Raw genomic sequence first — 26,851 nt, forward strand, 5'->3', positions numbered from 1 at the left:
AAACATTCAATTCAGCTGTTGCATCAACAGATGTGGCACAATACCCCGAGGACCACAATATCTGGATGCTCAGAGGTTGCCACACCTGGAAGCCACCCATTGCAGAGATTTGTGGCTGCTGAATTTATTTACAGCCTTTTCTAGGTGCAACAAACCCTCCCCAACACCTGCATTGTCTTTCCTTGCCGCAAGATTATTTAGTCTTTGTTCGGATGATGTTTTCATAGGGATTCCTAGAAACCCACAGTTTGCAGGCTGTGTGTATTTAGGCCACCAGCAAGTGGGATTTATTGCTCCTGCCATCTTCCTCCAGCGAGCCAAAACCTCCTGTTGAAGCCAGGGCTGGCACCAGGCTGTGTCCCTTCTCCCAGCATCTCTGCTGGGGGCAGCAGCGGCAACAGGGATGGATCAGCTGGGAAAGCCTTCAGCACGGAGCGAAAGAACTGGCGTCAAAACGGTAGCACAGGGCCAGCCCTTAAGCAGCGATCTGACTTCAGTCCTTTGCATTTATTTACAACAAAAAAATGGACCTGGGTAGGTGGTGTCGGAGTGGTGGTGACCCAGCTATCTGGTCAAAGGCCTGTAGGGAGCCGGGAGATAGGGCGGGTTAACGTTTAACCCACAGGGACTGTAAACCAGCCCTGGGGCTGCTGAACCTTTGGAGTTTGATATGATGATTAGGGAATAACCGGAGTGACACGTCGCAAACTCTCCATAATCAAGGAGACGTTTTTCCCGGGCGGTGATCTCCAAAATTGCTCAGGTATGCAGCCACTCATCCTACCCGAGGTTTGGGGCACAGGGACTGGGTCCCCTGTGAAACGGGGCTTTTGGCCGGGATGGGGAAGGAGAAGCTCCAGGGACCTTCCTTCCTCCCCGAGTGGTGCCTCACCATCAAATGCACACCTCGGGTGCTGCCGGACACTGGTGGGGCTGAACCGGACCCCCCTGCACCATACGGCTGGACCCGTGCACTGGCACAGCCCCACACCGCTCGCCTTGATTTTTTGATGAGCAAGGTGGGGAGAGAAGGGCTCCTCAGGGAGCTTTTTTTACTGCTTTCCCCCCACTGATCGCTGGCGGTTGCCAGAAAAGCAAAGCGAGACCAGGTGGAGGGGGGAGGAAGGATTTTCCCTGGGATAACTCGGTCTCGATTTGTTAAAGCGCAACTTCCTAGGGCTAATCATTAGAGATCTTTCCAGCCGACTTCTCATTCCTCTTTCTCTTTGCAGAAAGTCCGTCTCCATTTCAAAGGCAATCATTGATCCTAAAAAAAAATCTTAATTTTCCCTAATCTCTTCAAACTAGCAGGCTTTCTGCCCAATACATAATGCTTCTCTTAAGCTATTTTCCCTTGGTGAGATAGGAGGCTTGGGTGGGAGCAGGCGTAGGAGTGAGGTTGGCTTCAAAGCATCCGGCACGTGATGCTGCAAATAAAATGGGGGGAAGGAGGCTGGGCTCATCATCAGGTGCCCTTCATCCTCAGAAAGGGCTTTTTGGGGCATGTTGAATAAGCTGTATGCAAGAGGAAAGGTATTTGGAAGAGAGGAGCCACTTCCCCAGCAAAATAAGCTGGGCAAAAAATTTGTTGGTTCATACAGGAAATATTTTCCCAAGGCTCATGTGCTGCAAAGTGTGTGGTGCTTTTCCATGACTCCAAATTTTTCCCACTTTCCTGCAAATACCTATGAGTTCCCACTTGCTGTGGGACCACCTGAGCTGGGAAAAAGCCCTGCGCCCTGGAAAGCAAAGGGACTAAAGCCTCATGCCTCATTGCTCCATTGGACTCCGTCCCACAGCATGTCTCACCCCAGCAAAGGGCTGGTGGCAGCTTGTGAAGCTTCAAGTGTCTGTCTTTAGCAAGAATATGAAGAATGCTTTGTGTTATATATATATATAATATATATATATATTGCTTGGAGCCTGGAGGGAGGAAAAAAACCCCAAACCTTGAAAAACAAGCTAACAACCTAAAGGAAAATAGTTTCTCTAGTAACCACTTATTTGGATTATTAAGGGTAAAGACTGAATATACTTATCCAGTCTTTTCAAAGGTGGTTATTCTTCGTGAGGAGCAGTTGCACTGGGGGGGGGGGGGGGTACCGGTGCAAAACAGCCTTCATTAAATGCTTCCAAGTGGCTTAACACATTTAAACATGAAGTTGTATTGATCTGCACAGGATAAACATGGTTTCGTTATCTCGTTTATGGAAACAGTAACCAGGTTTCCCTGAAAAGGCTGTGAAGGGGCAGGCTCAGGGTGCAAAAGCAGTGGGGGAAGAGAGCAGGGTCTGGCCACAAACCCCACCTTTCTTCCTCTCAACGATCCCCAGCACTGGTGACATCCCTTGAATGGGGAAACTTTTCCAAGCAAATAACCCAAAATCAAAGTAAAATCTCCTTTTTTTGAGTAAAACTTCTGGATTCATCTTGCTCCTGGCTGGATGGAGCAAAGCCATAGGATTTGCCTGCAGTAGCTGGCAAGGAAACCACGTGTAGAAGTAGTAATGGAGAGGTGAAGCAGTATTATTGTAAGTTTGTTTCTTGTTGATATGGGGTATAAAAGTACCTTTTCTTGCCTTGGCGTTTTAGAGCTTTAATAGAAACCTAAAATGAATGAGAGCATTCAATGGAGAGAGGAAAATCAAATGAAGTGATGCTCTGATCTAAGATAAAAGCAGTACCTTCCTTTTCTAATGGTGCAGGGTTCTTGATTCTGTGACCATGATAACTTGGTTGTATTGTTAAAAATTTGGTCAAAAATGAGGATGAAATAGGAAATTGTTGAATTCCAGAACAATTATTTCTATTAAGTGTGGTTGGATTATTTTTTTTTTTTAAATAGTGCTAAAAACACTGCCTTAATTTGTTGCAGTCATTCACACTTTCCAACAGCAGCCATGGAAGGGGAGTTGTTGGAGTTGTTGTTCCACCCCCATCCCCCCCCCCCCCCCCCCCTCCCCGAGGGTGGATTTGCTAATTGATTAATGGCCCAGGGAACAAAGAAGGAGAGAAAGTAATCATGTTTCCCCAGGTCCCATGACAGCAGCTCTCCTCCCTTACCCTTAATGATTAAAAAAAATAGCCCAGTACACTGGCCCCACTGTAAGGACTGAGGCTGATGCCTGGAATAAGGGGAAAGTGCTGAAATCCCACCAGTTTCAGAAATAAAACCTCCCATCACGACTTGTACCCTGGAAATATTCTGGATGCACTGATGGATATGGACCCTTGGTGGGAAAGTGCCCTGTCCAAAAAGGTGTTTAGATGTCCTCAGGCCAAGGGAGGTAGGACAGAAGTGGGGACTGAAGAGGTGCTTGGAAAACTGGAGGCTGGAAAGCCTGTTTTACTGTGTTTGGGACTTGTTGTGTTGGGATTTATACCTCTTAAAAAAGAGAGGTATGATTTCTGTTTCCATCCCAGGGAAACCCAACTGATGGAGGAAAGTTCTCTAGTAACAAGGCTTATAAATTAGCTGTGAAAGACTTTGGGCTGGTAATTAGTAGGAAGGACCTAATTTCTAAGAGTGGTGCTACAAAACTGGACCTGGGTGGTGCATTGGGGTTGGGTCATCCACACGTGCATCCAAGCCCTTGAGTGTGTGGTGTTGTCCAGCCCCGGCCTCCGATGCTCCTCCTGAATCAGGAACGGAGACTTGCAGAGTAACTCAGGTTGGAGGTACCCTGCGGTGGGGGTCTCCAGCCAGACCCCGGTCCCAGCAGGACCAATGCCACAGCTGCAGCAGGCTGCTGAGGGCTGTGCTCCAGGCAAGTCGGGGCATCCCTGGGGATGAGGATCCTCCACCGCTCACACGGGGAAGGGCTGTTTCCTTGCGGCCGGCTGGGCTTTCTTCGATGGCAGCAGCGTATGGAAGCACTGGGCACAGATTAAGGCCAGATCATCATTAACACACACCCTGAAAGCACGGCGACTGATTTTTCTGGCACTTTCAAAAAATGCATGGAAGTCTCCAACACCGGATTTCACAGCGGCTGTGATAAATACCTTGTGCAACCTTGAACGCTCTTGCTCCCTTATTCCTAAGGGATTGCTTGAGCATATTCTGGAGTACACCAATGTCTAGACATGCTGGTCTAGAGCCTAAAAAATTTGCAGGATGCCTTACGAGAAGAGGCCAGAGGAGCTCGCTTGGCCTTATCTAATAAGGCAGAAGCTGAAGAGGGATATTGCTCCTGCTGTAAATGCATCAGCCGGGGAGATGCTCTATTCCCATCCATCCCCCAGCCCTGTGGCTTGTGCTCACCGCTCAGCACGAAACCATCACCTGGAGTGAGATGTTACTGGAAATTACTCCTCCCCGGAGGAGAGGTACAGAGACATATGGTATTTAAGGCTCTGCATGCAAATGCATTCACAGCAGCAGCTGCTGAGACACCCAGCCTGTAGGGAAGTGCAGCATGAAATAGTGCAATTTGCAGGGAGGAAGGAAAAAAAAAAGGCTCTTACACTAATCATCTATCTAGGTCGTGGCTGGGGACAGACTGGAAACCTCAGCCGCTATGGAAAGTTGCCGAGGTTTGCCTGGCTGCAGTCCAGCCGCTTTCCTGGCACGGAGAGGAGCCGGTGCTGGCGTGGAGCGATGTGCCTGCTTCTGCGCTCCGACACCCAGGGCAGCCTCCCTGCCGGGAAGCAGGTCACTGCAGCACTGATATACCTGATGGAGAAGAAAAAAAAATGGTGAAGTCTGAGGTAGTGAATATTAGAGATATTTCATAGTGCTGCTGTCCCTTTTCATCCCCGCCTCTGTCTCGGCCTTCAGGTACACGAGGATGGCCTCAAATCCAGATAGATGAGCTAACAGAGACTCATGGAGCACTGTGCAAATTTGCACCAAGTGCTGCAGTTTGATTGCTCAAACTCCTGATGGAACCGGGATGCAGCAAAAGCAAAATATAAGGGGCCAAATTTGCAGTACACCAAAGCTTTCCTCTGTAGGGTGCATATAGGTTGTCTCTGTCCAGGCAAGGGAGGATGCAAAACCAATTCGGATTTTAACTGGGTTTTTTTTTGAATGACTGCTTTTTCCTTCTTAAGCAGCCTGGGAAAGCATCCGACTTGTTTTTGCACAGCAGTGTGCTAATCTTGCCCCATGCCATGCTGAACCCCAGCTCTGGAGGTGTAGGCAGGCACAGAAACCCCAAGCATCAACCAGGTTTTGCTGCTGCCCTCACCAAGGGCAAAACAAAACAATAATCAGGCTCCAGTTCCTGCAGAAAACACTCGTTTTGGAATTAGAGGCAGGAGAGAGCTATTGCATTGGACAGTCCATGTCCCAGCCCCTGCACTTTGGTAGTAATTAAAACAATGGAGAACCTGGGAGCATGGCAAAAAAAAAACAAACATCCGAAGGGTCTCACAAATCTCAGCAATAAATAGCTCCAAAATCTTGCATTGCAAAGATGTCTCTGTTTCCAAGTATTTAAGTTGCAGTCTGTGGACCTCAGTGTGGCAGAGCCCAAGTGACACAAAGCAAAGATCCCCCAAGCATCCGGGCTTGTGCCCCATTTTTCGTACTGAGAATAATCCATCTATTTAAATTTAAAGCACCTGTTTAAGTCTTCCAGGATACAAAGGTATAGGAGCACAGAGCAGGTAATGTCCAAAGGTGAAGTGGCCAGCCTCAAACCTTAGCTCTTCCCGCAATGAACCCCGAAAGTGGCATGTGCTAATAAAAGTTCTTGGTGTTACACAGCTGGTTATTGGAAAAGGATTTTTCTGTTATTTCCATAGCATCTTGGCACGCTCAGAAGATCTGCCATAGCCGGATATGTTGCATTTCCTTACCTGCATTTCTTTACATGCAATGTTCATGTTATGTGCACCAAGAGACCTGCTGCACAGGGGGATTGTTTAGGGTCCTCTCCCCCAAATTTGGCATTAGCTCAGAGTGCAGCCACAGCAATCCATCAGCCTTTCACCTTTCTGTCACCCTGCCTCTGCTCCTCTCCGTTTCCCTTCTTCCCTGCCCAGCATCTCCACCACCATCCCATGCCCTTCCCCGTCCCCGTGCCATGGGGATCCTGGGGTGCCCTGTCCCCTTCACCTCCAGTACACGTTCCCCAGCCCCTTTTGGCCCTGTTTGCTCTCCAAGCAAGCCTGGGAGTTACTGCCTCTCATTGCCTCCAACTTCGTACAACTGAAAGCAGCTTAAGGCAATAACAATCATTTTGGATAGCGTGATTTAGTGATTTCCTACTATAAATTTCTTGGTCCTACCAGCTCACAGAACATGCCCTGGCTACGAGGACCCAAGGAGGCAACTTTTTTGGTGCTTTTGCTCTTGGTGGTGTTCAGCAACTGCCCATCATCACAGGTTCTCAAGCTCAAAGTTGCACCTGCAGACCCTGTTTCTATGCTTGGCTCATACAAATGGGTTTTGCACAAGCTCAATGCTCAGCATGCAGAAAAAATGGGGCAGCCTGAAATTATAAGTTGTGTGTCCGTCTTATAAATGCCCCTTTGTCAGTGTGTAACCTAATTCAGATTCAGATTTCAGCTTTATGGTGTTTTTAACCCCAAACCAAAACTTAAAACAAATCTTTAATTAGATATAACCTAAAACTACACCTCTGCATCAAAAAATCTGAACCCGAGGTTGTTCCAGCCCTGAGCCTAGATACAGATCTGAAGTTCTCCCATGTTCTTGATTTTTAAAAACAAGGCAAATCTGGAGCTAGGTCTTGTTTCTCATAAAGTCCTGGACATGGCTTGTACAAGGTTCGCTTCCCAGCATCAACAGGATGCAATGACATGAACGACTCATTGTCACGTACTCAGCGCAGGATTAGGCATCTTAAATGTGTTTCCCTCCTAAAACATGTACACTGATATCTTACAATATCCCTCTGCGTCTCACTGGAGTGCTGTCCAAAATCTGACAATGGGTTTAAATGCTACTTATTTTCATGCAACATGAGGGGGATATTTTTTTTTTCCATGGTCTGTGGTGTTTTGTTTTGTTTTTATCTCAAAATAACTGATTTAGGAAGAATGATCCTGTTAACTTTCTCAGGAGGGTAGACTTTCTCCTCCTAGCCGTATTAATTTATTTAATTTATCTTAAATTTGATTGCAGTGAGCAACCCTAATTAACCTGATTTTTTGCTGATAATCACTCACAATGGAATCAAATCACAAATCCGGGGATGGATTGACCGGCACACAGAAAGAAGCCGCCCTCCGTGCATTAATTCAGCGAACGGGATATAATTTGATCCAGGTAGGAACTCATGGTTACGTCCTTTTGTATGCAGTGTCTGGCTTCATCCTAAAGCAATGTGTTGCATCGGGGGCTTGAGCAGGGAATCTGGATGCATGAAGTGCTCCTTGCTCATTCTCCTTCTCTTTGTTTTTCTCTAGTGTACCTGCTGCACATAACTACATGTAATAGATGCTGTCTTTTATGAAGCAGGATCTTATTCCTCCAGGAATTCTTTGCCCAATGCCAAATTATGATAAGGGTGGAAAAACAAACCCAGGCACTGCTAAATGTTGGGAAAGGTTGGGATTGCTGTCTCAAGGCCATGGCTGCAGTGGTAGCATAGGAAAGAAAAGCCACTTAACAAAGTTTCAGAAGAGTGTAGGTCCAGAGTTGGCCATAGGAAGTCCAGCACATCACCACCAGATCTGCCTTTTGTACAGGTGCATGTGAGGCAGGTGCCTCACCTGCCCAAACACCAAAGGTTTGCTCCCAGTTTAGTCTTTAAGGTCTCCAAGTCCAAAGCCTCCTCTAGTTAGGGCAGGTGGAGGCTGGGCATGTCCTTCAAAAGCCATCTGAAGAAGTTCTTCTCAGTTAGCATGACCAAAACAAGCTAATATTTTGAACGCATTGGGCACTAATATGACTGAGCTTGCATCCTGGAAGAAGTAAGTGAAAACACTGAATTTTAGGCAGGTGGCTGCCTTGAACTTTGCCTTGCATTGCATAGCACTAGAGGGCACAACAGCCCAAAGCAAAAACTGAGACTCCTGGGGAAAAAGCATTCTCCTATAACCCTTAATCCTGTGTGCACCCCAGGACCAGGCCAGCAGCTGGGTTTGTTGCCCTTGAGGAGGCTTTCTGCTGTACCTGACCCAGAAGATAAATAACTTCTCTATGTCTTACATTTACTATGGCTGTCTTTATCCTGGTCTTCAGTTTTTCATACTGTCACATCTGGCTATGGCTCATTCCTAAACCGCAGATTTCAATTCCCAGCCCTGTCCCCCCCTCCATCTTCTTTCTTCCTACCTTTTCCATTCCCAGCTTAGTATTTTGTCTTCCACCCACCCCACCCCCCCCCACCCCCCCCACCCCCAATTTCGTTTTCCACATCCCTTTGGGCTTTTCTTCCAACCTTGCAGCCAAACACCTTCTTCCTCAATGCATGCCAGGGTCACTCATCTTTGTGAAGTGGATGATAAAGTCCTTCTTCCCTCCAAACACCTTGTCAAGATGAGTTTGTTGAGATGCTGCCTTCAAGCCACAAACGAAGCCACTGCAGATTGATGGAAGACTTTATTTCTTGCTGTGCCTCCTCACACACCAGCTCCCACAGACATTAAAAAAAAATTTAAAAAAGAACTGTTTGACTGTCTTTCGGTTGGATTAAACTGGGACAGTAAGACTCCTCTAACCATTTTCAGACCATTGTTGATGAGCCCAGCATTCCTCCTGCTGACATGCCAGTGAAGATCACAGATGACCGCAACAACACAAAACACAACTATCACTTTTTGTCTTCACCTAACAAATAGCTTGAGAGACAGAAAAATCCCACGCCAGCAACGTGCTCAGTTCAGCCAAAGTGGGGGCAGAAAAATAGCCTGAAACATCATGGTCTTCCTGTTAGATCTGCTGTAAGAAATAATTCATAAAAACAAATAGCTCTGTGACTCTATTACTATGCTGAAAACATTTGCAAAACAGGAATGACCATGGATCATTCAGGGCCTGTTATAGGCTCAGGAAAACTGAAAGAGCTTGTGGTATATTCTTATTTTCCTGCAAGGATCCCTGTTTGCTTACATGCTTTAGGCTTTCCACTTAAGTCAGCCATACAGGCATTCACTTGCCTGGAATAATCCCAGAGTGGGAAATAACTACAGAAATATCAGGCAGCCAAAAATAAAAAAATGACCAGAGTCCCAGCTCCTCTGGGAGCAGGGGATCACTGCAGGACAGGAGAGGGCGAGGTAAGGAAAGAAACGAAGGAGGCAGAAGGAAGAAAGGAATAAAGGAAGGAAGGAAGGAAGGAAGGAAGGAAGGAAGGAAGAGCGAGCAGTTTTCCCTCTATGTTAGCACTTTCTGAAGTCCAGATGCCTTCTGGTTTTGAAAAGTCCTTCTGCCTTCAAACACAATCCCTCCAGTATCCTTTCTTTGGTCTGTAGAGTAGTAAGCTCTCCATTGATTACTAAAATAAGAGGCAATATCATTGCTAATAAATATTTATGATTGGATGAAGAATCATGACAAGTTATAAATTTTGCAAGTGTTATAATATGCAGTCCACAACCAACACACAGTCCACAGAGATTCACCTCCCATAGCCAAGAAGACCTACATTTTCCAAGGAGGTATTTCACTGTCTCCATCTTGGACATCTGAAGTAGCAATTGAGTTGCAGACCATACACTGATGCATGTTCCTTAGCAAAACTCAAGCTACCACAAACCAGAGCCTTCTCCAGTACATCACCAGCATACTAACTGGGTTATCAAAGCCTTTCACTACAGTTATGGCAGTGGAACAGCCAATGCACACCATGTTATCTCTGATAGGTCTGTAGAGAGTTGCTCCTTGAAGGGAAGGAGGGCGTCTGTCTCCAGCCCACTGGTAATGGAGTGTGTCTAAAGTGTCATTTCCCAGGAAGGGGTTGGTTACATCCACATTTAAAATATATATGTCTAAGCCATTCTTTTATTTTTTTCTATGACAGGAAAATGGGCAGAGGAAATATGGAGGCCCACCACCCGGCTGGGATGGCCCTCCGCCAGAGAGGGGGTGTGAGATCTTTATTGGGAAACTGCCCCGAGACCTCTTTGAAGATGAACTTATACCACTGTGTGAAAAAGTAAGACTTCATGGCAGGTAGTTGTATTGCAGAGGTTAGTGATGATCAAAGCTGCATTTCAAGGCTGAACTGGAGATGATTTCGCCCCAGCTACTGGTGGAGCTCTGACGTGATATAGTCAAGGAAGCACCCGGTCTTATTTAAACACCTCCCACCTTGCTGACAACCCTTTTCCTTTCTATTTGCAGATTGGCAAAATCTATGAAATGAGAATGATGATGGACTTTAATGGCAACAACAGGGGCTACGCCTTTGTGACCTTCTCGAATAAACAGGAAGCAAGGAATGCAATAAAGCAACTCAATAATTATGAAATTAGGTAAGCATGGCAACACCATCACAACAACTTTACATCATATGTATTAATCTATTTTATTATGTAAGGCATATTTTTCCTTGCAGCTTGGAGGAAAGTTATTTAGATACCTAAGCTTTAAGAGGAAACCACTTCTTGTCTCCCTGTGCAGTCATTGCTTTATGCCATAGTACAAAGGCAGAGCCAAAACCTTTTGCAGGAAATTTCTTCCTTACCAAAAAAATCTACAAGAACATTAGAAAAAATATTTTGCTTTGGATCAAATTAACTTTTGCCTAACCATTGCTGTTTATTTCATGTTCCCCTCTGGGCTGTTTTTTATTGATTTATTCCTATTCACGGTCTCTCTTGTGACCTATACTGCAGATACATTCTGGGAGACAGACCAATTGCAAAAAATCATGAAGTAGGATGGAAACCAATTGGCAAAACAGTGACATTTCCTAATAGATAGGAACAGAAAAAGCCCTCATGTTTGTGACTAAAAATGGGGAACAAAACACCCAGAAATCAACAACATATGGGCCCATCAATATGTTTTGTTTTGATTCCAACCACACTTAATGTTTTTTTCCAGTTCAAAGTGGGATGAGTAGATGCGTTTGCTTAGAAGCATTTTGAGATAAACCATTCTGGCCATTTTATAGCTGCTTTTTTTTTTTTTTTTTTTTTTAAATAAAAAAAGAGATGGGTTGTGAATTGCTTTACTAGCAACCCTAAGGATGAGCAGGTCACAAGGAACACAGGGAGGGCCTGGAAAGGTGGTTTGTATCAGAGGCTGGAAGGTCTTAAAGATCAGGCTTCATCCATGTCCACCTCCTCTGCTTATGTCCCTTGTTCCAAAGACTCCTCTAAAGAAGTTTCTAACTTCTCCAGACCTTCAAGAGGTACTTGGACCACGAAGAGGCGAGCAAAGTGCATGTAAGGAAATTTTTACTTTGGGGTCTGCACAAGAATTAACATCCGTAAGCCCCCAAATGGTGTGTCTCCATGACAAGTCATTTTCTTTCCCTAAAACTTCAGTCATGAAGCCCAATGGTGACTGGGAAGCTACAAGTCACTGGTGAACACAACAAATCCTGGCTTATACTGGTGGCAACACAAGAGTCACTGCTGTGACCATGCATGGTACTACAGTCGCCTGGTAGCAGCCATTTTCGCAAATAGCAAAAGGGAGAACCTCAGCAAGCAAAAGCAAAATTTGGCTTTGGTTTCTGCCTGATCTCAAATCCTTCATTTCAACTGTGCTGCCTTACTTTGATGTCAAATTTAGCAGAGTGGCACCCTTCATGTTAGCTTTTGCATTGAGCAAGACCGCTTGAATATCCCAAAAAGCATATGCCGCAGGAGCAGGAGGCCTTGTGTTTGATCTTGTGTTTTGGGACAAAGGGGGGGTTTATTTTAATTTTTTCCTCTCTTTGAGAACTGATCCTGACTCCTGACAAACCAGCAATGTTGTTTATACTCAGGAACAGGCGTCTCCTTGGAGTCTGTGCCAGTGTGGACAACTGCCGCCTGTTTGTGGGAGGGATCCCCAAAACAAAGAAGAGGGAGGAAATTTTAGCAGAGATGAAGAAAGTCACGGACGGAGTTGTGGATGTCATTGTCTATCCTAGCGCAGCTGACAAAACCAAAAACCGGGGTTTTGCTTTTGTGGAATACGAAAACCATCGGGCAGCAGCCATGGCCAGGAGAAAATTGATCCCAGGTTAGTACAGATGGTGAGGGTGGTGGGGATGGCTTCATCTCGGGGTCACTTATGTACACATCGCACTGCGGTGAGACTGAACTCTCCAGAGGGCCCAGGTACCCAAGAAGTGAATGCTGCCAGGTTTTCTCCTCTCAGCTGCTAGGGACACTCAGAGCAAGGAGGGACCCCGGTACGCCATGGGTGGCTGATGGAGTCACCCTGGCTCTGGGGTGCAGGGTGGGCAATTCACTACAGATCCTGATGTAGCACCGTGCTCATTATCGATGCTCTTCATTAAGGAGCTTGAATTTATTAAAAATACAGCTAGATGGATTTAGCTGTGTGTATCCATACAGCTCTGTTGTAGGATATGTATTATCCTGTGGTTATCTTGGGTTATATACAAAATACAGCCTCAGTCATGGCCTCTCAGAGAGAATCACTCAGGAAAGCATCCAAGAACATATTCAATCTTGAGGATGCTCCTGAAAATGTATGTTTTCCTTGTGGGAAGAAAACTTCGAATGAGGAATTGTTTTAAGATTTAAACAATATAAAAAATAAGTCTATGCAATTTAGTGCTGGGGGATATTCAAGACCATTGTGAAGCAGAGACAGGTTTGGTAGGTGTTAGATAAGGAGTTGCTTAACATTAAGTGCATTTGCAGTGATTTCACCATTTTTCTCATGCTTTCTTATGCTCAGCAGCTCATGCACTGCTTTGTTGAACCCAGCTCACTCGCTAGTGAAAGAATCCAACAAACCTTCTGGTTTGAGACTTGTTCATAACGCACCAGCCTTCTTTCACTCTTTCTATACGACAGCCCATGAAACATCCTGAGTAGTTTAAATCTTTTTTTCTTATTACAAAAAAAATGACCATGATTTCGAGTGCTGAATACGCTTAGCTATTGTGGGATATCTTACACTGACTATTTTTCCTTTTATTCTGCATTTTCTGCATCAGTTTAGCATCTCCCTGATTGTAGGAGCACATTCAGCTGGTCTGTGCTTCAGCACAACTTTTCCATGGTTTCTATATCAAGAATGAAGGAAGGAGCAGGCACAGCCACAGCTGCCGATGGCAGCCTTGAGGGAGCAGAGCACTTGAAATCCTGAGGAAAGACGGCAAGACAGATGGAGCAAGCACATAGTCCTGAACAGACATGTGCAACACACTAGTGATTTCCAATTTGGGGACATCTCAATAAACAGTTTGGGGAATTTCAAAGGCGTACGCAGGAGCCAGAGTCTTCTGATGTTGCAAACATACGGGAGGAACCTGAAAAAATTTCAAACCAGAACTGAATGTGTCTCCAGCTGATGCATTGGATGAATGTGAGATTGAATATCATTATCAAGACACTGCCTTTACTCTGAACCTCGCTGTTCTTTGAGGGAGCTTTGTAGAAGAGACAGAAATGCTCAAAAAGGAAGAAGCTTTTTATGAAAATTGTCTCCTGGTTAAACAAGAGGGTGGAGGAAGACCGGGTTTTAGCAAGAGGCTAGTGCAGGCACCAAGCTTAGCTCCTTGCTGCAAGTCAACCAGGTCATTATTTCCACTATTGAACAGAAAAATGGCAATTCAGAAAGGGCCATATGGCCTTTCATTTCAACTGGCTGCCATTAGCAGTCATCTCTCTATTTCTGGTCACCAACAGCCCAAGTCAGATTGGGCAGTGCTGAAACCTGAACATCAACCCAACCTTGCTCCACAAATCCCAGCTCATGCATGAGCCTTCCTAGCAGTCAGCAGCCTCTTTCCATTTAGTTTGTTAATTTTCACTTCCAGTAAGAAAAACGGGTCTCCAAATTCTACCCTCTCCCTCTAATTTTCTCTATTTTGGAGCTCCTATCCCATCTTAGACAGGTTATCCAAGTGGAGATGTGAGATAGAATGCCTTTTTTTAGATCCCTCAAAAAATATTTTGCAGGATTCTCATTTTCCCTCTACCAGCATAGGCATCCTCATGTTTCTTCCAGGTTTTAGCACAATTGAGGCCGGCAGGACCCAATCTTCATGTCATAAAGGTGAGAGAGAAAGAAAGAAAAACCACAGAAAGACTCACTCTTTGGGGGACATTTGCAGAAGAGGCAGACATTTAATTTCATTATTTGGAAGGAATATCTAGCACTTACCATGCTGCAAAGACAGAAAATGGTTCCTACTGTACATCCAAAGAGCTAGTTGCTGGGCTGATTAAAATTCCCAGAGAAAAAGTGGGCCACAGGTAGAGCACATGAAATTTGGGGCTCTGGATATTAGTAGGTGGCCAGATTTCAACCACTCCTGAAGAGCAAAGGGAGGAAGATCTCCTTGCAAGATGTGCAGGAGGGACGGGGAATAAAAAGAGGAGGAAAGAGGTATCATTGCTGTCTGGAGAAGACAGGAGGTGAAAAAAACATCACTATGTAGAGGTCTCTCTTCCTTACCCGGTGTCCTGCTGCTTGTCACTGATTCCCACAGCTTTGAGACAAGTCTGTGGCAGTCAGTTTTCATTACATATTAAACATCACTAATTGACTAATCAATTACTTAACAGATTAGGTGACTCAATGCAAATGCTTATGGACCTCAGTGTGATAACATGGTGACAACATCACCTTTAACTACCTCTTTATTTGCTCTTTTTATTCTCTGCCCCTCAGTAGCAGACACCCACACCCTGTTTTGTGCCTCTTTACTTTTTCTGTCCCTCTTTTCTGCTACTTCTGTTGCAACTTCACCCAGCAGGGACCATACGACTTCAAATACTTGCACACAGAGGCATCCTCGCTTTTAGTCCTTCATTTCATCCAGCGGGGACTTCTGGATCCCTTTCCTATTATCTAGGGAATGAAACTTTCGCAGCCAAGAGGGATTTTTAGAAGTTCATTAAAATATTTCCCTTTAGAGAGCACTCCAGGGAACGCAGACCGTTAGTGAATCATGCCATATTTTCACTTCTTTAATTTTGGACGCTGCATTTCTGCAGGCATCTAAGGTATTAGCGGGAGCATGCTCAAAGTGTGACCATCTGCTTTTGGAAATGAATTAACAAAGCAGCTGTGCTTTGAGCTAGAAAGGCTTCTTTTGGTCCCTTTTGTAGAATTGGCCTGTTCTGCTGTTCATTATGCATGTGAAATAGGCTCTGAGCAGAATTGAGAGGAACCAAAGCCTGTCTGACACTGACCACGCCAAATCCTTTAAAGGAAGGATCCAGCTGTGGGGACACCCTATTGCCGTTGACTGGGCAGAACCAGAAGTGGAGGTGGACGAAGACACCATGTCATCGGTAAAAATTCTCTACGTGAGGAACCTCATGCTCTCGACCACTGAAGAGACCATAGAAAAGGAGTTCAACAACATCAAACCAGGTAGGAACCCATTGACACGGTAGCTCCTAAATAAGTACTGCTACTGCAAATGGAAATATTTCTCCATTCATAAAATGTCAAAGAGATAAAAATAACTGGCTTTCCGCTGTAAAATGTTCATGTGTAATGCCACAATAATCATCATTAGGCTGAAGGCTCCCACCCAACATGCACATGGTGCCATCCCATTAAGGGCTGCTTAATTTCCAGCTAACAACAATACTAACCTTTTTAGAATGATTGGCAACTGGAAGAGATCCAAAATGCTGCATGGGGATGCCCGTGTCATAAAAATTATTTTGAATCATTTCAGTCTTTCTTAAAAAGAGGCAGTTGGTGAAACAGCTGCGTAATTTCAGCATTCTTCTTCTATGGCAAACGATGATGACAGAAATAGAGTGATTTAATAAAAAGGCTTTTTATCTAATCTATCTGAATTCTGAATTCTATCATTTTTGTACAAACCTCCCCACATTCTTCTGTAAATTTGTGAATAATCAGTGTTTATCATTTAATACAGAATATGACAGCATTTCTTTGTGGCATATATTACACGCACTTAGGTGAGATTTTTTCAAAAAGCAAGTAGATTTGTTGGGAATAAAAATCCTGCTGGCTTTCAAAGGAGATTTTACTTCTGAGTTGCTCCAGCTTTAGGAAATTCCACCCCAAAACAACAAAGTAAAAATAACCCATTTCTGCAGCTCTCCAAGCCACACAGTCCATTAGGCATTAGTAACTTATGCTTGGCAATGTGAAATTGCCTTTCATCTCGTTCTTATTAACTACCTTCTATGAATTTTGTAAAATAAACTACAGACCTTAATTTTTCCTTCACTAACTTTTCATTTCTGCTCTATACATTTCTCTTTTTGTACTAGGTTGCAATGCAAAGGTCTTTATGAGGTTTCTTTATGAGTCTTTTCTGTCCTTTTAGTGTTTCTGGCTAATACTTCTAGCCACCATCAAGCTGTTAGAGATCCCATTTTACCTGTGAATTAAATATGTACCATCCCACTCTCTTAACCTTTTCCTCCTTTATTTACCCAGTTTTGCTCCTGAAAGTTGAACTGTTCGCACTCCCCAGAAACACATTTATGCCCATCTAACACTTTGGTAATAGTCATCTGCTTTGCTGCTAAGACAAGTTTTCTAGTACAACAATAGAAGATCTCTGTCGTCTTTAATTTTCCTTTCATCACTTTATCATTTTACTTCTCGTGCTGGAAATTCTTTTCATTTTTTTAAATTGACAGCTTTATTTATTGTGGATAAAATCAGGAGTGCCTTTTTTAAAGCAATGACATGCTTTCAAAAACGTGTGCATCAGAGCAGCAAAACCTGAGCTTTGGGGAGAGTAAATGCAGTTTAAGTTATAGTGAGATTACAATCAAACACTCAGCAAGAGTCTGAAATGATTCACTTTCCCCCCCTTGGTTATCTGCCTTATTCATTGTGCCACATTTCAGTACTGCTTGCCTGAAGTGTACGTTTGATCCAGAGCATTAAGAAGCTGTTTTGACAATAACAAGTCACCCAATAAAAAATGTTCCTAACCAAAGGAGTTACGATCCCCATGACAGAGCAATTACCACATGGCTACGGGCTCCATAGACACTACCAGGAATGCTGCTTATGCATCTCAAGTTGCAATATAGTACAAGTATCACCCCTTAAATCCGTGCCAAATTCTGTGCCTGATGAATTCTATAGAGATATGCATCACTTGCCTCACTGAAAAGCCCTGCCCTTGATTTTGGCAAAAATCCTCATCCCTGGCAAAGTTTCCAGCAGTAAGGTCATGGTTCCCAAATGTACTGAAGGGGACAATATCCCCCCTGTAACATCACACGAACGGTCTCTCTGTGGAGATGACCCGAGGGTTGTTATCACATTGCTTTGCCTCAGCAGAGGCAGAAGCAGGGAAGAGCACAATTTTTGGTCCAGACGAGGATCAGTAACACAGAATGCTCTCCAGGAGGAGGAAAGGGGATTTTCAAAACACAGAGATTTTATTAAAGCTGTGATTTGTAAACAAGGTGTCAGCATATAACTCCCATAACTTCAGGCTTGGAAAATCACCCTCTGATCCCAGAAAGACACAAAGTGCTACTTACCATTCCGGTGTCGTTGTGAAGATGTGCAGGCTGCTCAGGTTATAGCCTGGGAGAGACTTCACTTAGCCTGCTGGAGCTCCTAATGGCTCCCCCTGAACTCCTAAGAAATACATTTTCTCCTGCAGTTATTTAAGTAAGTGCTTTTTTTTGTGGCAATATGACATTTTCCCTGTGCACCTGTTCAGCTTTAAAGGGTAAGAAGTCAACAGAAGAGTCATTCAGCATCCCTTAGACATATTTCCAAAGGATATGTTTGGGGGTGTTATAGTTTCAGTGGCTGGGCTGGTTGACAACTGTGCTTCCCAACCCACAGGAGAGGGGAAGATGAACAATTAGAGAAGAAAAGGCATATGTCTAAAGCTTGTGACTGTGGGGAATAGGACTGTGTGGTTATTTTGGAGACAAACTTCTCAGTCCTGAGTATCTCAGTGCCAAGAAGTTCCCAGCAGCAGAGCAGCTAACAAGGGCAAGGAAAAGCTGTAGAGGATGGACATAAAGAGAAGAACAAGAAGCCGTTTACATTTGAATTATTTTGGGTAATCACAGAGGTGTAAGAAAGACTCAGGCTGGAGGCACCAAGGTGGGAGTCTCTAGCCCAACCCTGCTCCCAGCAGGGCCAGTGCTGCAGAAGGCTGACTGGGGCTGTGTCCGGGCGAATTGGGGCATCCCTGGGGATGGGAATCCCTCACCACCTTGGGGCCCATCCCAGGGCTGCCCCGACTCACATGGGAAAGGCTGTTTCTTAGGGACAGACCTGCTGCCCCCTCGGTCCCAGGCCATCCCCATACTCGGGACTGCTCTGTCCTTGACAGGACGAGGTGCTTATTCTTGGTCAACACCCTGAGTCAATGGTTAAGAGAAGAGCCTCCTGAAGCTGCGTCCGAGTAATGTGTACGACGCATGTACGAAACCGTGGAGATGGTGATCGCAGGGTAACATCAACCTGTAGCTCACCAAATCCTGGGCTGTTGCGTGTCCTGTTCAGCCACCCGGTCTTGGTGGTCTGTCACAGAAGGGAGACACAAGACCAAAGGAAGTGTCCAACAGAACCTTTTGGACAGGAGAAAACCACTCCAGTTTAATGGGAAACTTACTACCCCAAATACTTCTAGTTTGCCTTGAAATACTACAACCGTTATATATTTACATTCCCGTGGCATATACGTCCTAAGAGGTAAGAAGACACTGGTCAGCCCTTGCTCTCCAAGGGCTCATAACCCAACACAGTTGCTCTTTCAGATCTGTGTTTTCCAACTAATACCCATTTCCAACTAATATTCCAATGTTTTCTGCAGGTGCGGTAGAGAGAGTAAAGAAAATTAGAGACTACGCCTTTGTGCACTTTAATAAAAGAGAATATGCAGTGGAAGCTATGAAAGCCTTGAATGGGAAGGTAAAGCTGCTGTAAATGCTAATTAGTGGAGCTTATGTGCAGTATATTATACACAGCTGAAACAAAGCTGCCTGGTTTATTAGTTACAAAAACTTCCTGAAGGTGTTAGCCCTATGTTCTCTTTGCAGGCTGCTTTTATACTCCTGAATTCATTTTTCAGCAGCTCTGGTGTACACAAACTGTTCAATTTGGCTTCTTGCTCCTCACATTTTTGCTAAATGTTTGCCCAGCTCAGACTGTAGTTCACTGCTCAGAAAAAAAAAAAAAAAAAAGCAGAGCAAAGCCGAAACAAGGACTAGCAAACGAGGGGTTACGGGTTCCCTTGGCTCACGCTCACATCCTTGTTCCAGGTCTGCCAATAAAAACACTCATAGGACAGTGTGTGAATGGCAAACCGGGACAAACAAGGTCAACCCAAAACATCTGCTCCAAATTCAGATGCGGATTTGCAAGGAGGTTGCTGTATTTAGTACTTCTTGCACTGCATGTAATTCACGCAACCGTAATGCAAGAGCTGTTCCCAAAGAGGTGTTAACCCCACTCCTATTTTTAGTGCTACTGCTGTTCTTCATAGGAGCACATATAATCTCGCTGATTTACATGCTACTTTGCAAGGGAAGTGAAGCCTTTTGAAGGCTTCACAACCGTGCTAATTCAGTTAAGGAGCCTCTCCTGGCTGGGGTCAGGGCTGGGTGCTGTCAACGCGTTAAACCTTGACCCAGCCAGTGCCTGCTTCCACCTGTGGGAGGGAAATTTTGGGGGTTTTGGGCAGTTTTCTCCCTCTTCGCATCACATTAGCAAACCCTGTGGGCCTCCTTAGGCAGGATAATCCCCAGGTACTTTGGATACTTACACTTGTGCTTCTCCCCTGCTCTCTCCCCACCACCCGGGCATAAAGGTGCTGGATGGGTCCCCAATCGAGGTGACGTTAGCCAAACCCGTTGACAAAGACAACTACGTCAGATACACCCGGGGCACAGGTGGCAGAGCTACCATGCTGCAAGGAGAATACACCTACGCCTTCGGACATGTGTACGACCCCGCCACCGCCTACCTGGGCGCCCCGGTTTTCTATGCACCCCAAGCCTACACGGCTATCCCCAACCTCCACTTCCCTGCCACGAAGGGGCTCAGCAACAGGAGCATCATCCGGCCCCCATCCATCCGAGGTAACGCCCGTCACGCCAATCTTCAGCTCTAGCAAAATATCTCCTCCAGGGCTTGGGTGGCTGCTCCCTAGACTCTTGTTGAGGGTGTTGGCTTTTCCCTGGATGCTGGACCTCTTTCTGCCAGGGATGGAAAACACAGGATTTTAGGTTCTGTCCTTCCCAAAGGTGCAGTGATCTTCCAGCAGACTAAGCAGGGCATGAAAAAAATAACCATTTTCCCAGAGCAAGCCTGAAAGAGCTTCCAGATTGCCCTTCGTCCAGTGTAAATAAACCATGAATCCTCCTGGTTTTGCCCCAGCAAGGAAGACCAAATAAAACAATTTTCCTTTCCCCACTTCAAAGCCGACTCCCTCAGTCAGCCACCAGCACAGCTCTCTGCAGTGTTTCCTCTTTGCTTTGAAGGTCACGGGGAAAGTTTTACCAGTCCTGGTGTTTTCTGACCCAAAGCCGCAGAGTTTCCCAAGGAGGTCACATTGCCCTGATGCAGGGTAGGGAACCAGCACTGAAATCAAGAAAGCTGTTAACTGTGTGCTCTGGGAGATAGACTCCTTTTCTGGGAGATCATTAACCTAATAATAAGCAGTTTATGAAAACACAGAGTATTTCTGAAAGCTGCTGGGGCTCTGCCTTTGATCTCAGGTGACCACACCTGAGATATAATCAAATCCCACACTCAGGTACCCACAAATTAAATATCATTGCAGATATCATTTGGTAAGTGCAGAAGTAAGCTTGGGGGTTAGCAAAAAAAACCCCAAAACAAACCTACCCATTAGATCTTCCTTCCAAAGATGATGCCTGTGGCAGTCAGCTTGTGTCCCCAAGCCAGTGACCAGGTCCCACAGCAGGCTGGGACCTCGTGTAGCACCCCAATAGGGCTGGCAAGGACTATGCCAGCCAATTTTTCCCCCTTCCCAAGGAACGGGACAGGGAAACAGGAATTTCCCTTGCTGCACCCCCATGTTTTTGCCTGCACAGGTGAAACCCACTTCTATGAAGGTTGCATTGGGAAAGGTGCAGATTTGAACCCACCAGCCCTCTCTGGCCTTACAGTCTCCCCAGACACCCAAGTAGGGCTCCCCAAGGAAAAATGGAAGTGAAATGGAGGAGAAAAAAAAAAAAAAAGATTTTGGTTTATATAAGCAAGGGATTGTATAAACTCTGAATTCTTCAAGAAAGTGAAATTACACTAGTGTGTAGCAAGTGATATCAGCTGTCCCCTCTCTGCCTTTCAACTACAAATCTGGGTAGAAAGGTGTCACTGTGTGTCACTGAAATCAAAACTGTCCAGAGGAGATGAAAACTGGGTCAGAAAGAAGCAAGGCTCCCCCCTACCCTGAAAAAAACTCACCTGTCCAAGCATACAAGCCGAAAAAGCAAGAGTGTCAGTGTTAAGCCTGGGTTATCCCAGCAGCAGGTTATGGGGGACTTTTGCCCATCTTCTTCCTAAATCCGGCAAGTGGGGCTAACTTTTCCATTTCAGCAAGAATCAGGGTAATTTTTCCGGTGATTTGATTCAGTTTAATGCCTTCTTACATTCCTAGAAATTTACATGAATGTACCTGTAGGGGCTGCGGGAGTTAGAGGACTGGGAGGTCGTGGCTACCTGGCATACACGGGCCTGGGGCGCGGATACCAGCTCAAAGGAGAAAAGAGGGGAGACGATAAACTCTACGACCTCTTGCCAGGAATGGAGCTCACACCGATGAACCACGTCACACTAAAGCCCCAAGGGATCAAACTCGCTCCTCAGGTATGTGCACGAAAAAGGAGTCAATATCCCAGCCAGAGGTGGTCTTTGCCCAAAATGCTTTTGGGAAAATGGCCCCCTGCTTGAATTTGCACTGGGAACTGATAACTAAATCCATTCTTGCATCTCAAAAAACATTAAAAAAATAAAATACCACTAGCTGCATCTTGCAATATGTACCCACCTCACTGGAGCACAGCGTCCACTCTCCCTTGGAGGAGAGTTTTCATAAACACGCACAGGTGTAAGAAATCCAGCTATGGTTGTCGCTTCCTAAAAGCACTGAGGGTAAAGAAATTCTCACCCAAAATGGGTTTGATAAACAGGATGCATCACTTGGAACTTCACCAAGGAACAAATGCACATATATAAAGAAATAATGTACATTTTAAAATCATTTATGTGAAAAGAGGTGTTGACCGCCTGCACAACCCAGCCCAGCTCAGAAACTCTGGTTGCTCAAGGAGGCTTTTGATGTGGTTGTGTGTGCAGGACTGGGATCCGGATGGATGGATGAGGGCTGAGGAGAACAAACCCAGAACAAATTCCCTGAGTTTCTGAAGGTCCGGCTCTTATGGCAACTCCTTTCCCCTTATATTATCCAAAGCAACGTGAGAAACTAACTTAACCCTGAATTTTGAAGCACATCTTTGCCTATTAACTCTTCAATTGCCACAGCATCCAGTTTGCTGAAGTCTTTGAAAACATCCTTTTCTCTCCCAGAAAACTGGAAAGCAAGTTTTTTCCCCCCAGCAAAATTTCACAGTCCCCTTACTCTATTTTATCAGAGGGGTGAAATATCCTGCGCAGTGCTGCACTGCCTTAGGGCAAGTAAAATTAATTTTTTCCTCTTCCCAGCCATGCCAAACGCCCATGTATTTCAAATAGTGCAGTAACAGCACCAGGCACTTGCAACACTAGGTTTTTGGGGCACATTTTCCCGGCAGCTGAGCTCCCTAATCCCCCCACTGCTACTATTTCACAACAGCAGGTCTTAAAGAACTACATCTTGCTTCACCACAGCCTCGTTAATAGGACAGCCTCATTAATACCCGTCAACTTGGTCAGCTGCCCCCATCCACTGCACTGAGACCATTTCAACAGCATCTTTGAATGATGGATTTCGTTCCCACTGCCTAGCTGACATTCTCAGTGTTAATAAGCAGGTCTGCCTTATTGAGGATTTAAATGTTCATGTAAGATTATAAAACCAACATTCGTATAAAGGCGTTGGGACAGCAGGGAACAAGTGTTGCCATAGTCAAGAAATGTAACGAACTAGTTCATTTACACAACAAAGTGCTAAACTTCAGTTGCAGTTACGATTACAAAATTAAAAGCAGTAGTGACATTTAAAATTTACACTTTATTTTTAAATAAAAATTAAGTGCAAATTTCAAATAAGGTAGACCACAGCAAGACACAGGCTGGGGGCACCCAGGGTCTCCAGTCCAGCCCAGCTGGCAGCATGGCCAATGTTACAAAGCCCCAGGACCCAACAACATCTTCTCAGCTGAGTGTCAGGGCTGGTGGAGCTACTTGAAAGACATAACTGGTCCAAGCACCACTCACAGGGAGGCATGGGCACACCATGCTGTGTTCAAACCCATTTGGGACAGCACATACCCAGTGGTATTTTTTTTTTCCTTAAAAAAAAAAAGAAATACAAAGCCAAAGCAAGAGTGTTTCCGGACAGCGATTCCCAATTACCATGGAATAAGCTGTGCTAAGACTGGGGGCAACATGGTTCAGCATTTCTCTTTCAAACTAGAAACAGAAATCGCCTATTGAAGCCTGTATAATTAATTGGATGGAGACACAGCCTTTTTTCTTCTTTCTTTCTTTTTTTTTTTTAAAAGAAGATTATTTGGACTTTTCATGCACTGTAACCCACTAAGCCAGGGAGGCAACAGAGCAGTGAAGATGAATGCAACCCTAGCGTTTTAGCACTGTTAAAAAAAAGTGCATAGATAGAGTGTCTGGGGAGAATCGAAAGAAATCCACACCAATAACAGAATAAAACAGCTAATCAGCAAAAGGACAAAGATGTCTGATTTAATGGGGTAATAATTAACTTCAGGAATTAAATGGATTTTTAAAGTATAAAGCATATAGATTAATCTTATACGTCAAGGTGAATGTAGTATCCTGTCTGCCTTTTTTTGTTTTTTTTTGCTAAGCCTTGAGGAAGCTGCCACGACACCCCTGAAAACCAATTGCAGGGAAAGAAGTTGACCAGTGCAGGGGCTGGAGCTGGGTGAGAAGGCCACTGCACACCAATTAACCCAAGCAAAAATGCCTTTTCTGCCTTCCAGATCTTAGAAGAAATCTGCCAGAAAAACAACTGGGGACAGCCTGTTTACCAGCTCCACTCTGCAATTGGCCAAGACCAAAGACAGCTCTTCCTATACAAAATCACCATCCCTGCCCTTGCCAGCCAGAACCCCACCATGTGCGTAACTATTTGAGGTTTTCTGGGGTTTTGCTTTTTTTTTTTTTTTAAATGGTATTTTATCTAGCATCTCTCCTCAAAATACAGTTGCACAGGTCTCTATTTCCTTTATATACATTAAGGAGAAAAATATCCACAAACTAAAATAGACTGATAGTGACATCTGCCACGCTTGGTGCTTGGTGCTCTCTCTCTGGTGGTGCAAAGATTACAGAAAGCCAGAAATAATCAGGCAAAAGGGTGCTTTTCAACACAAAAATAAAGCATACGATAGCTCTTGTGGGAAAAAGAAAGCAGCTTGAAGAAACATGCTAATAATTCAGCTCCAAATATGGTTCTAAACATTTCTGACGTAAAACATTGTTTGCTGTGTATTTTAAAGAAAAACCCAGACTGCGGCAGGCTTTCTTTTGGACTGAAAATGCACAACATGCTCTGAAAGGATGCTGTGTCCAAAATGAGACCCGGGGCTGATAAACTCAGCAAACAAACCAGATTATTACGAGGAGACTACTTTTGTTAATGCATCAGCATAGTAAAACAGTGTTTCCATTTGATATGTGGGATGATGTCATGCATGAGTGGATCAAAACATCTTGCAGGAAAGTCCTAGAGAAAAAAAAACCAAGCTAACAGTTTGCTGTACTCACAGACATCCCTTCACACCACCCAAGCTCACTGCCTATATTGATGAAGCCAAAACCTACGCAGCAGAATACACCCTTCAGACGCTGGGGATTCCCTTGGAGGGAGCAGAGGTGGCTCCTGCAGCGCCAGCTTTTCCAGGTATGGGAAGGTCTGTACAGCAAAGGTCTTCTGCAATATTATTTTTCCTGCTGCTTTCTCGTGGATGTCAAGAATGAACCCGTTTTTGGCCACTGAGGACAGACCTGGCTGTGCTCCCCCACACACCTCTACACTGACCCATGTTACTTACGTGTATGATATCTTTATTGCCTATATAGTAATTTATCTTTGTATCAGGACTACCCCAATTACAGTGTACACACCAAAGAGCAACTCAGGCTGGAGGCAGCGGGGTAGGGGGTCTCTGGTCCAACCCTGCTCCCAGTAGGGTCAATGCTGCAGATACCGCAGGTTGCTTGGGGGCAGTGTCCAAGGATGGGGATCCCCCGCTGCTCAGGGCCCCATCCCAAGTACGCACCTCCACTCCACTCCTGCCAGTCTGTGGATGCCTCCCTTCAACTGGGAGCCCCAGATAGGAGGCAGGATCCCGAAACGGAAACCCCAGTGCCACATCTGGGATGAGTCCCCTCCCTGGATCTGCTGGCTGCAGCCTGGCCAATGCCACCCAGGATGGAGTAGATCTTCCTCCCCACCAAGATGCACGGTTGATTGATTCATGGTCCACACGTCCTCCCCCAGCACCCCCAGCTCCTTTTTGAACCAACACTTTTGATTTCATCTGTCAAAGAAATGGTACGACTGTGAAAGTTAGGATCCGATCCCAACTCTCACACCCCCACTGGAAGGTTTTTTTCCAGTTTGGGAATTCATACTCAACAGCTCTTGCAACTGCCCAAAACAGCTTGGCAAGTCATGGAAAACACAGACTGGGAGCAGGAATCCAGCTTGCAGGCATTACATTTACTGTGCTCTCCAGCATGACGGGTTTTCTGATGTAGTGGGAGCAACACATGCCAAACTGCACATGAGGAATGCATTAGTCAGTACTACTGAGTTGTTTGGAGTGTCTCAAGGATGGATTTAAAAAAAAAATAAAAAAAAATCCATCCGGCTTCCTGCCACAGGAGTCCGCAAAAGCCACAGAAAAATCAATTTGTCTGGGTTTGTGTAGGCTTCCGCAGCGTGGAAACCAAATGGGCTCTTTATTGAATCCAGTCTCCACTTACTGCTTAATTATAATCTCTCCTTTTTCTTTCATCCACCCTTATTTATTTGTCTTGGAAACTCAACAAATTGACATACATTAAAGTTTCTGCTTGCAACACACACCGGTCCTTGATCAGGGCTTGCTGAAGCCCAGCCCAGCTCAGCTTAGGCCATGCCCAGGTAGCAGCTCATTCCTCTTATGATGGTGGCATATATGTTTTAAATGTCAGATTTCCCAATTCCTAGTTGAAATGTTGCACCTCGCTTTGCTGATGCAAGGAAGATACTTTGAGTGGCCGCAATACTCAAATTATAGTGAATTTTTCATGTTTTTCCCTAAGGTAACACCTTCAACGAGGCAATGTGCTCTCAGTCTTGCCCAATATTTCTACTCCCCTCACTGAGAGGACCTTGGCTCTGACTGACCTTGATTTGATCCCGTTGCCCAGCTAGTTGTTTGGAGATTTGGGACCCTGGGAGATCTAGTCTGGCAGCAGAGTCTGGTCCAGCAGAGCCAATGGGTATCCCAGCTGCTATTCCCAAATTTGGGCTTTGTCTTAATTCTTAATTCTTTCACAGCAAAATATTGTGGTCTGGTTGACAAGCTGCTATACCCTGTTTTCAGGCAAATGAGCCCCAAACAATGTTTGTTTTCCCAGTGATTCATTTTAAACCAGCAA

At 45.0% G+C, this 26,851-nt stretch overlaps 1 protein-coding gene across 3 annotated transcripts in view; it reads left to right on the forward strand.

Moving 5' to 3' along the window:
* The first annotated feature begins 663 nt into the window (after window positions 1–663).
* A1CF (APOBEC1 complementation factor) overlaps window positions 664–26,851 on the forward strand; it is a 28,856-nt gene continuing 2,668 nt past the window's right edge. The window contains exons 1-11 of one of the 3 annotated variants that reach the window (XM_049810181.1): window positions 664–763; window positions 7,097–7,240; window positions 9,939–10,073; window positions 10,262–10,392; window positions 11,859–12,097; window positions 15,272–15,436; window positions 18,849–18,946; window positions 19,845–20,115; window positions 21,660–21,868; window positions 24,181–24,317; window positions 24,970–25,103. In XM_049810181.1, coding sequence (XP_049666138.1) covers window positions 7,142–7,240; window positions 9,939–10,073; window positions 10,262–10,392; window positions 11,859–12,097; window positions 15,272–15,436; window positions 18,849–18,946; window positions 19,845–20,115; window positions 21,660–21,868; window positions 24,181–24,317; window positions 24,970–25,103 — 1,618 coding nt within the window. In that variant the 5' untranslated portion in view covers window positions 664–763; window positions 7,097–7,141. Of the gene's footprint in view, window positions 764–7,096; window positions 7,241–9,938; window positions 10,074–10,261; window positions 10,393–11,858; window positions 12,098–15,271; window positions 15,437–18,848; window positions 18,947–19,844; window positions 20,116–21,659; window positions 21,869–24,180; window positions 24,318–24,969; window positions 25,114–26,851 lie in introns of all 3 variants that reach the window. The other 2 variants (XM_049810182.1, XM_049810183.1) reach the window with 2 other exon arrangements.

Source organism: Accipiter gentilis, chromosome 9 (genome assembly GCF_929443795.1).
Source record: "Accipiter gentilis chromosome 9, bAccGen1.1, whole genome shotgun sequence".
NCBI classification, from domain to species: domain Eukaryota; kingdom Metazoa; phylum Chordata; class Aves; order Accipitriformes; family Accipitridae; genus Astur; species Astur gentilis.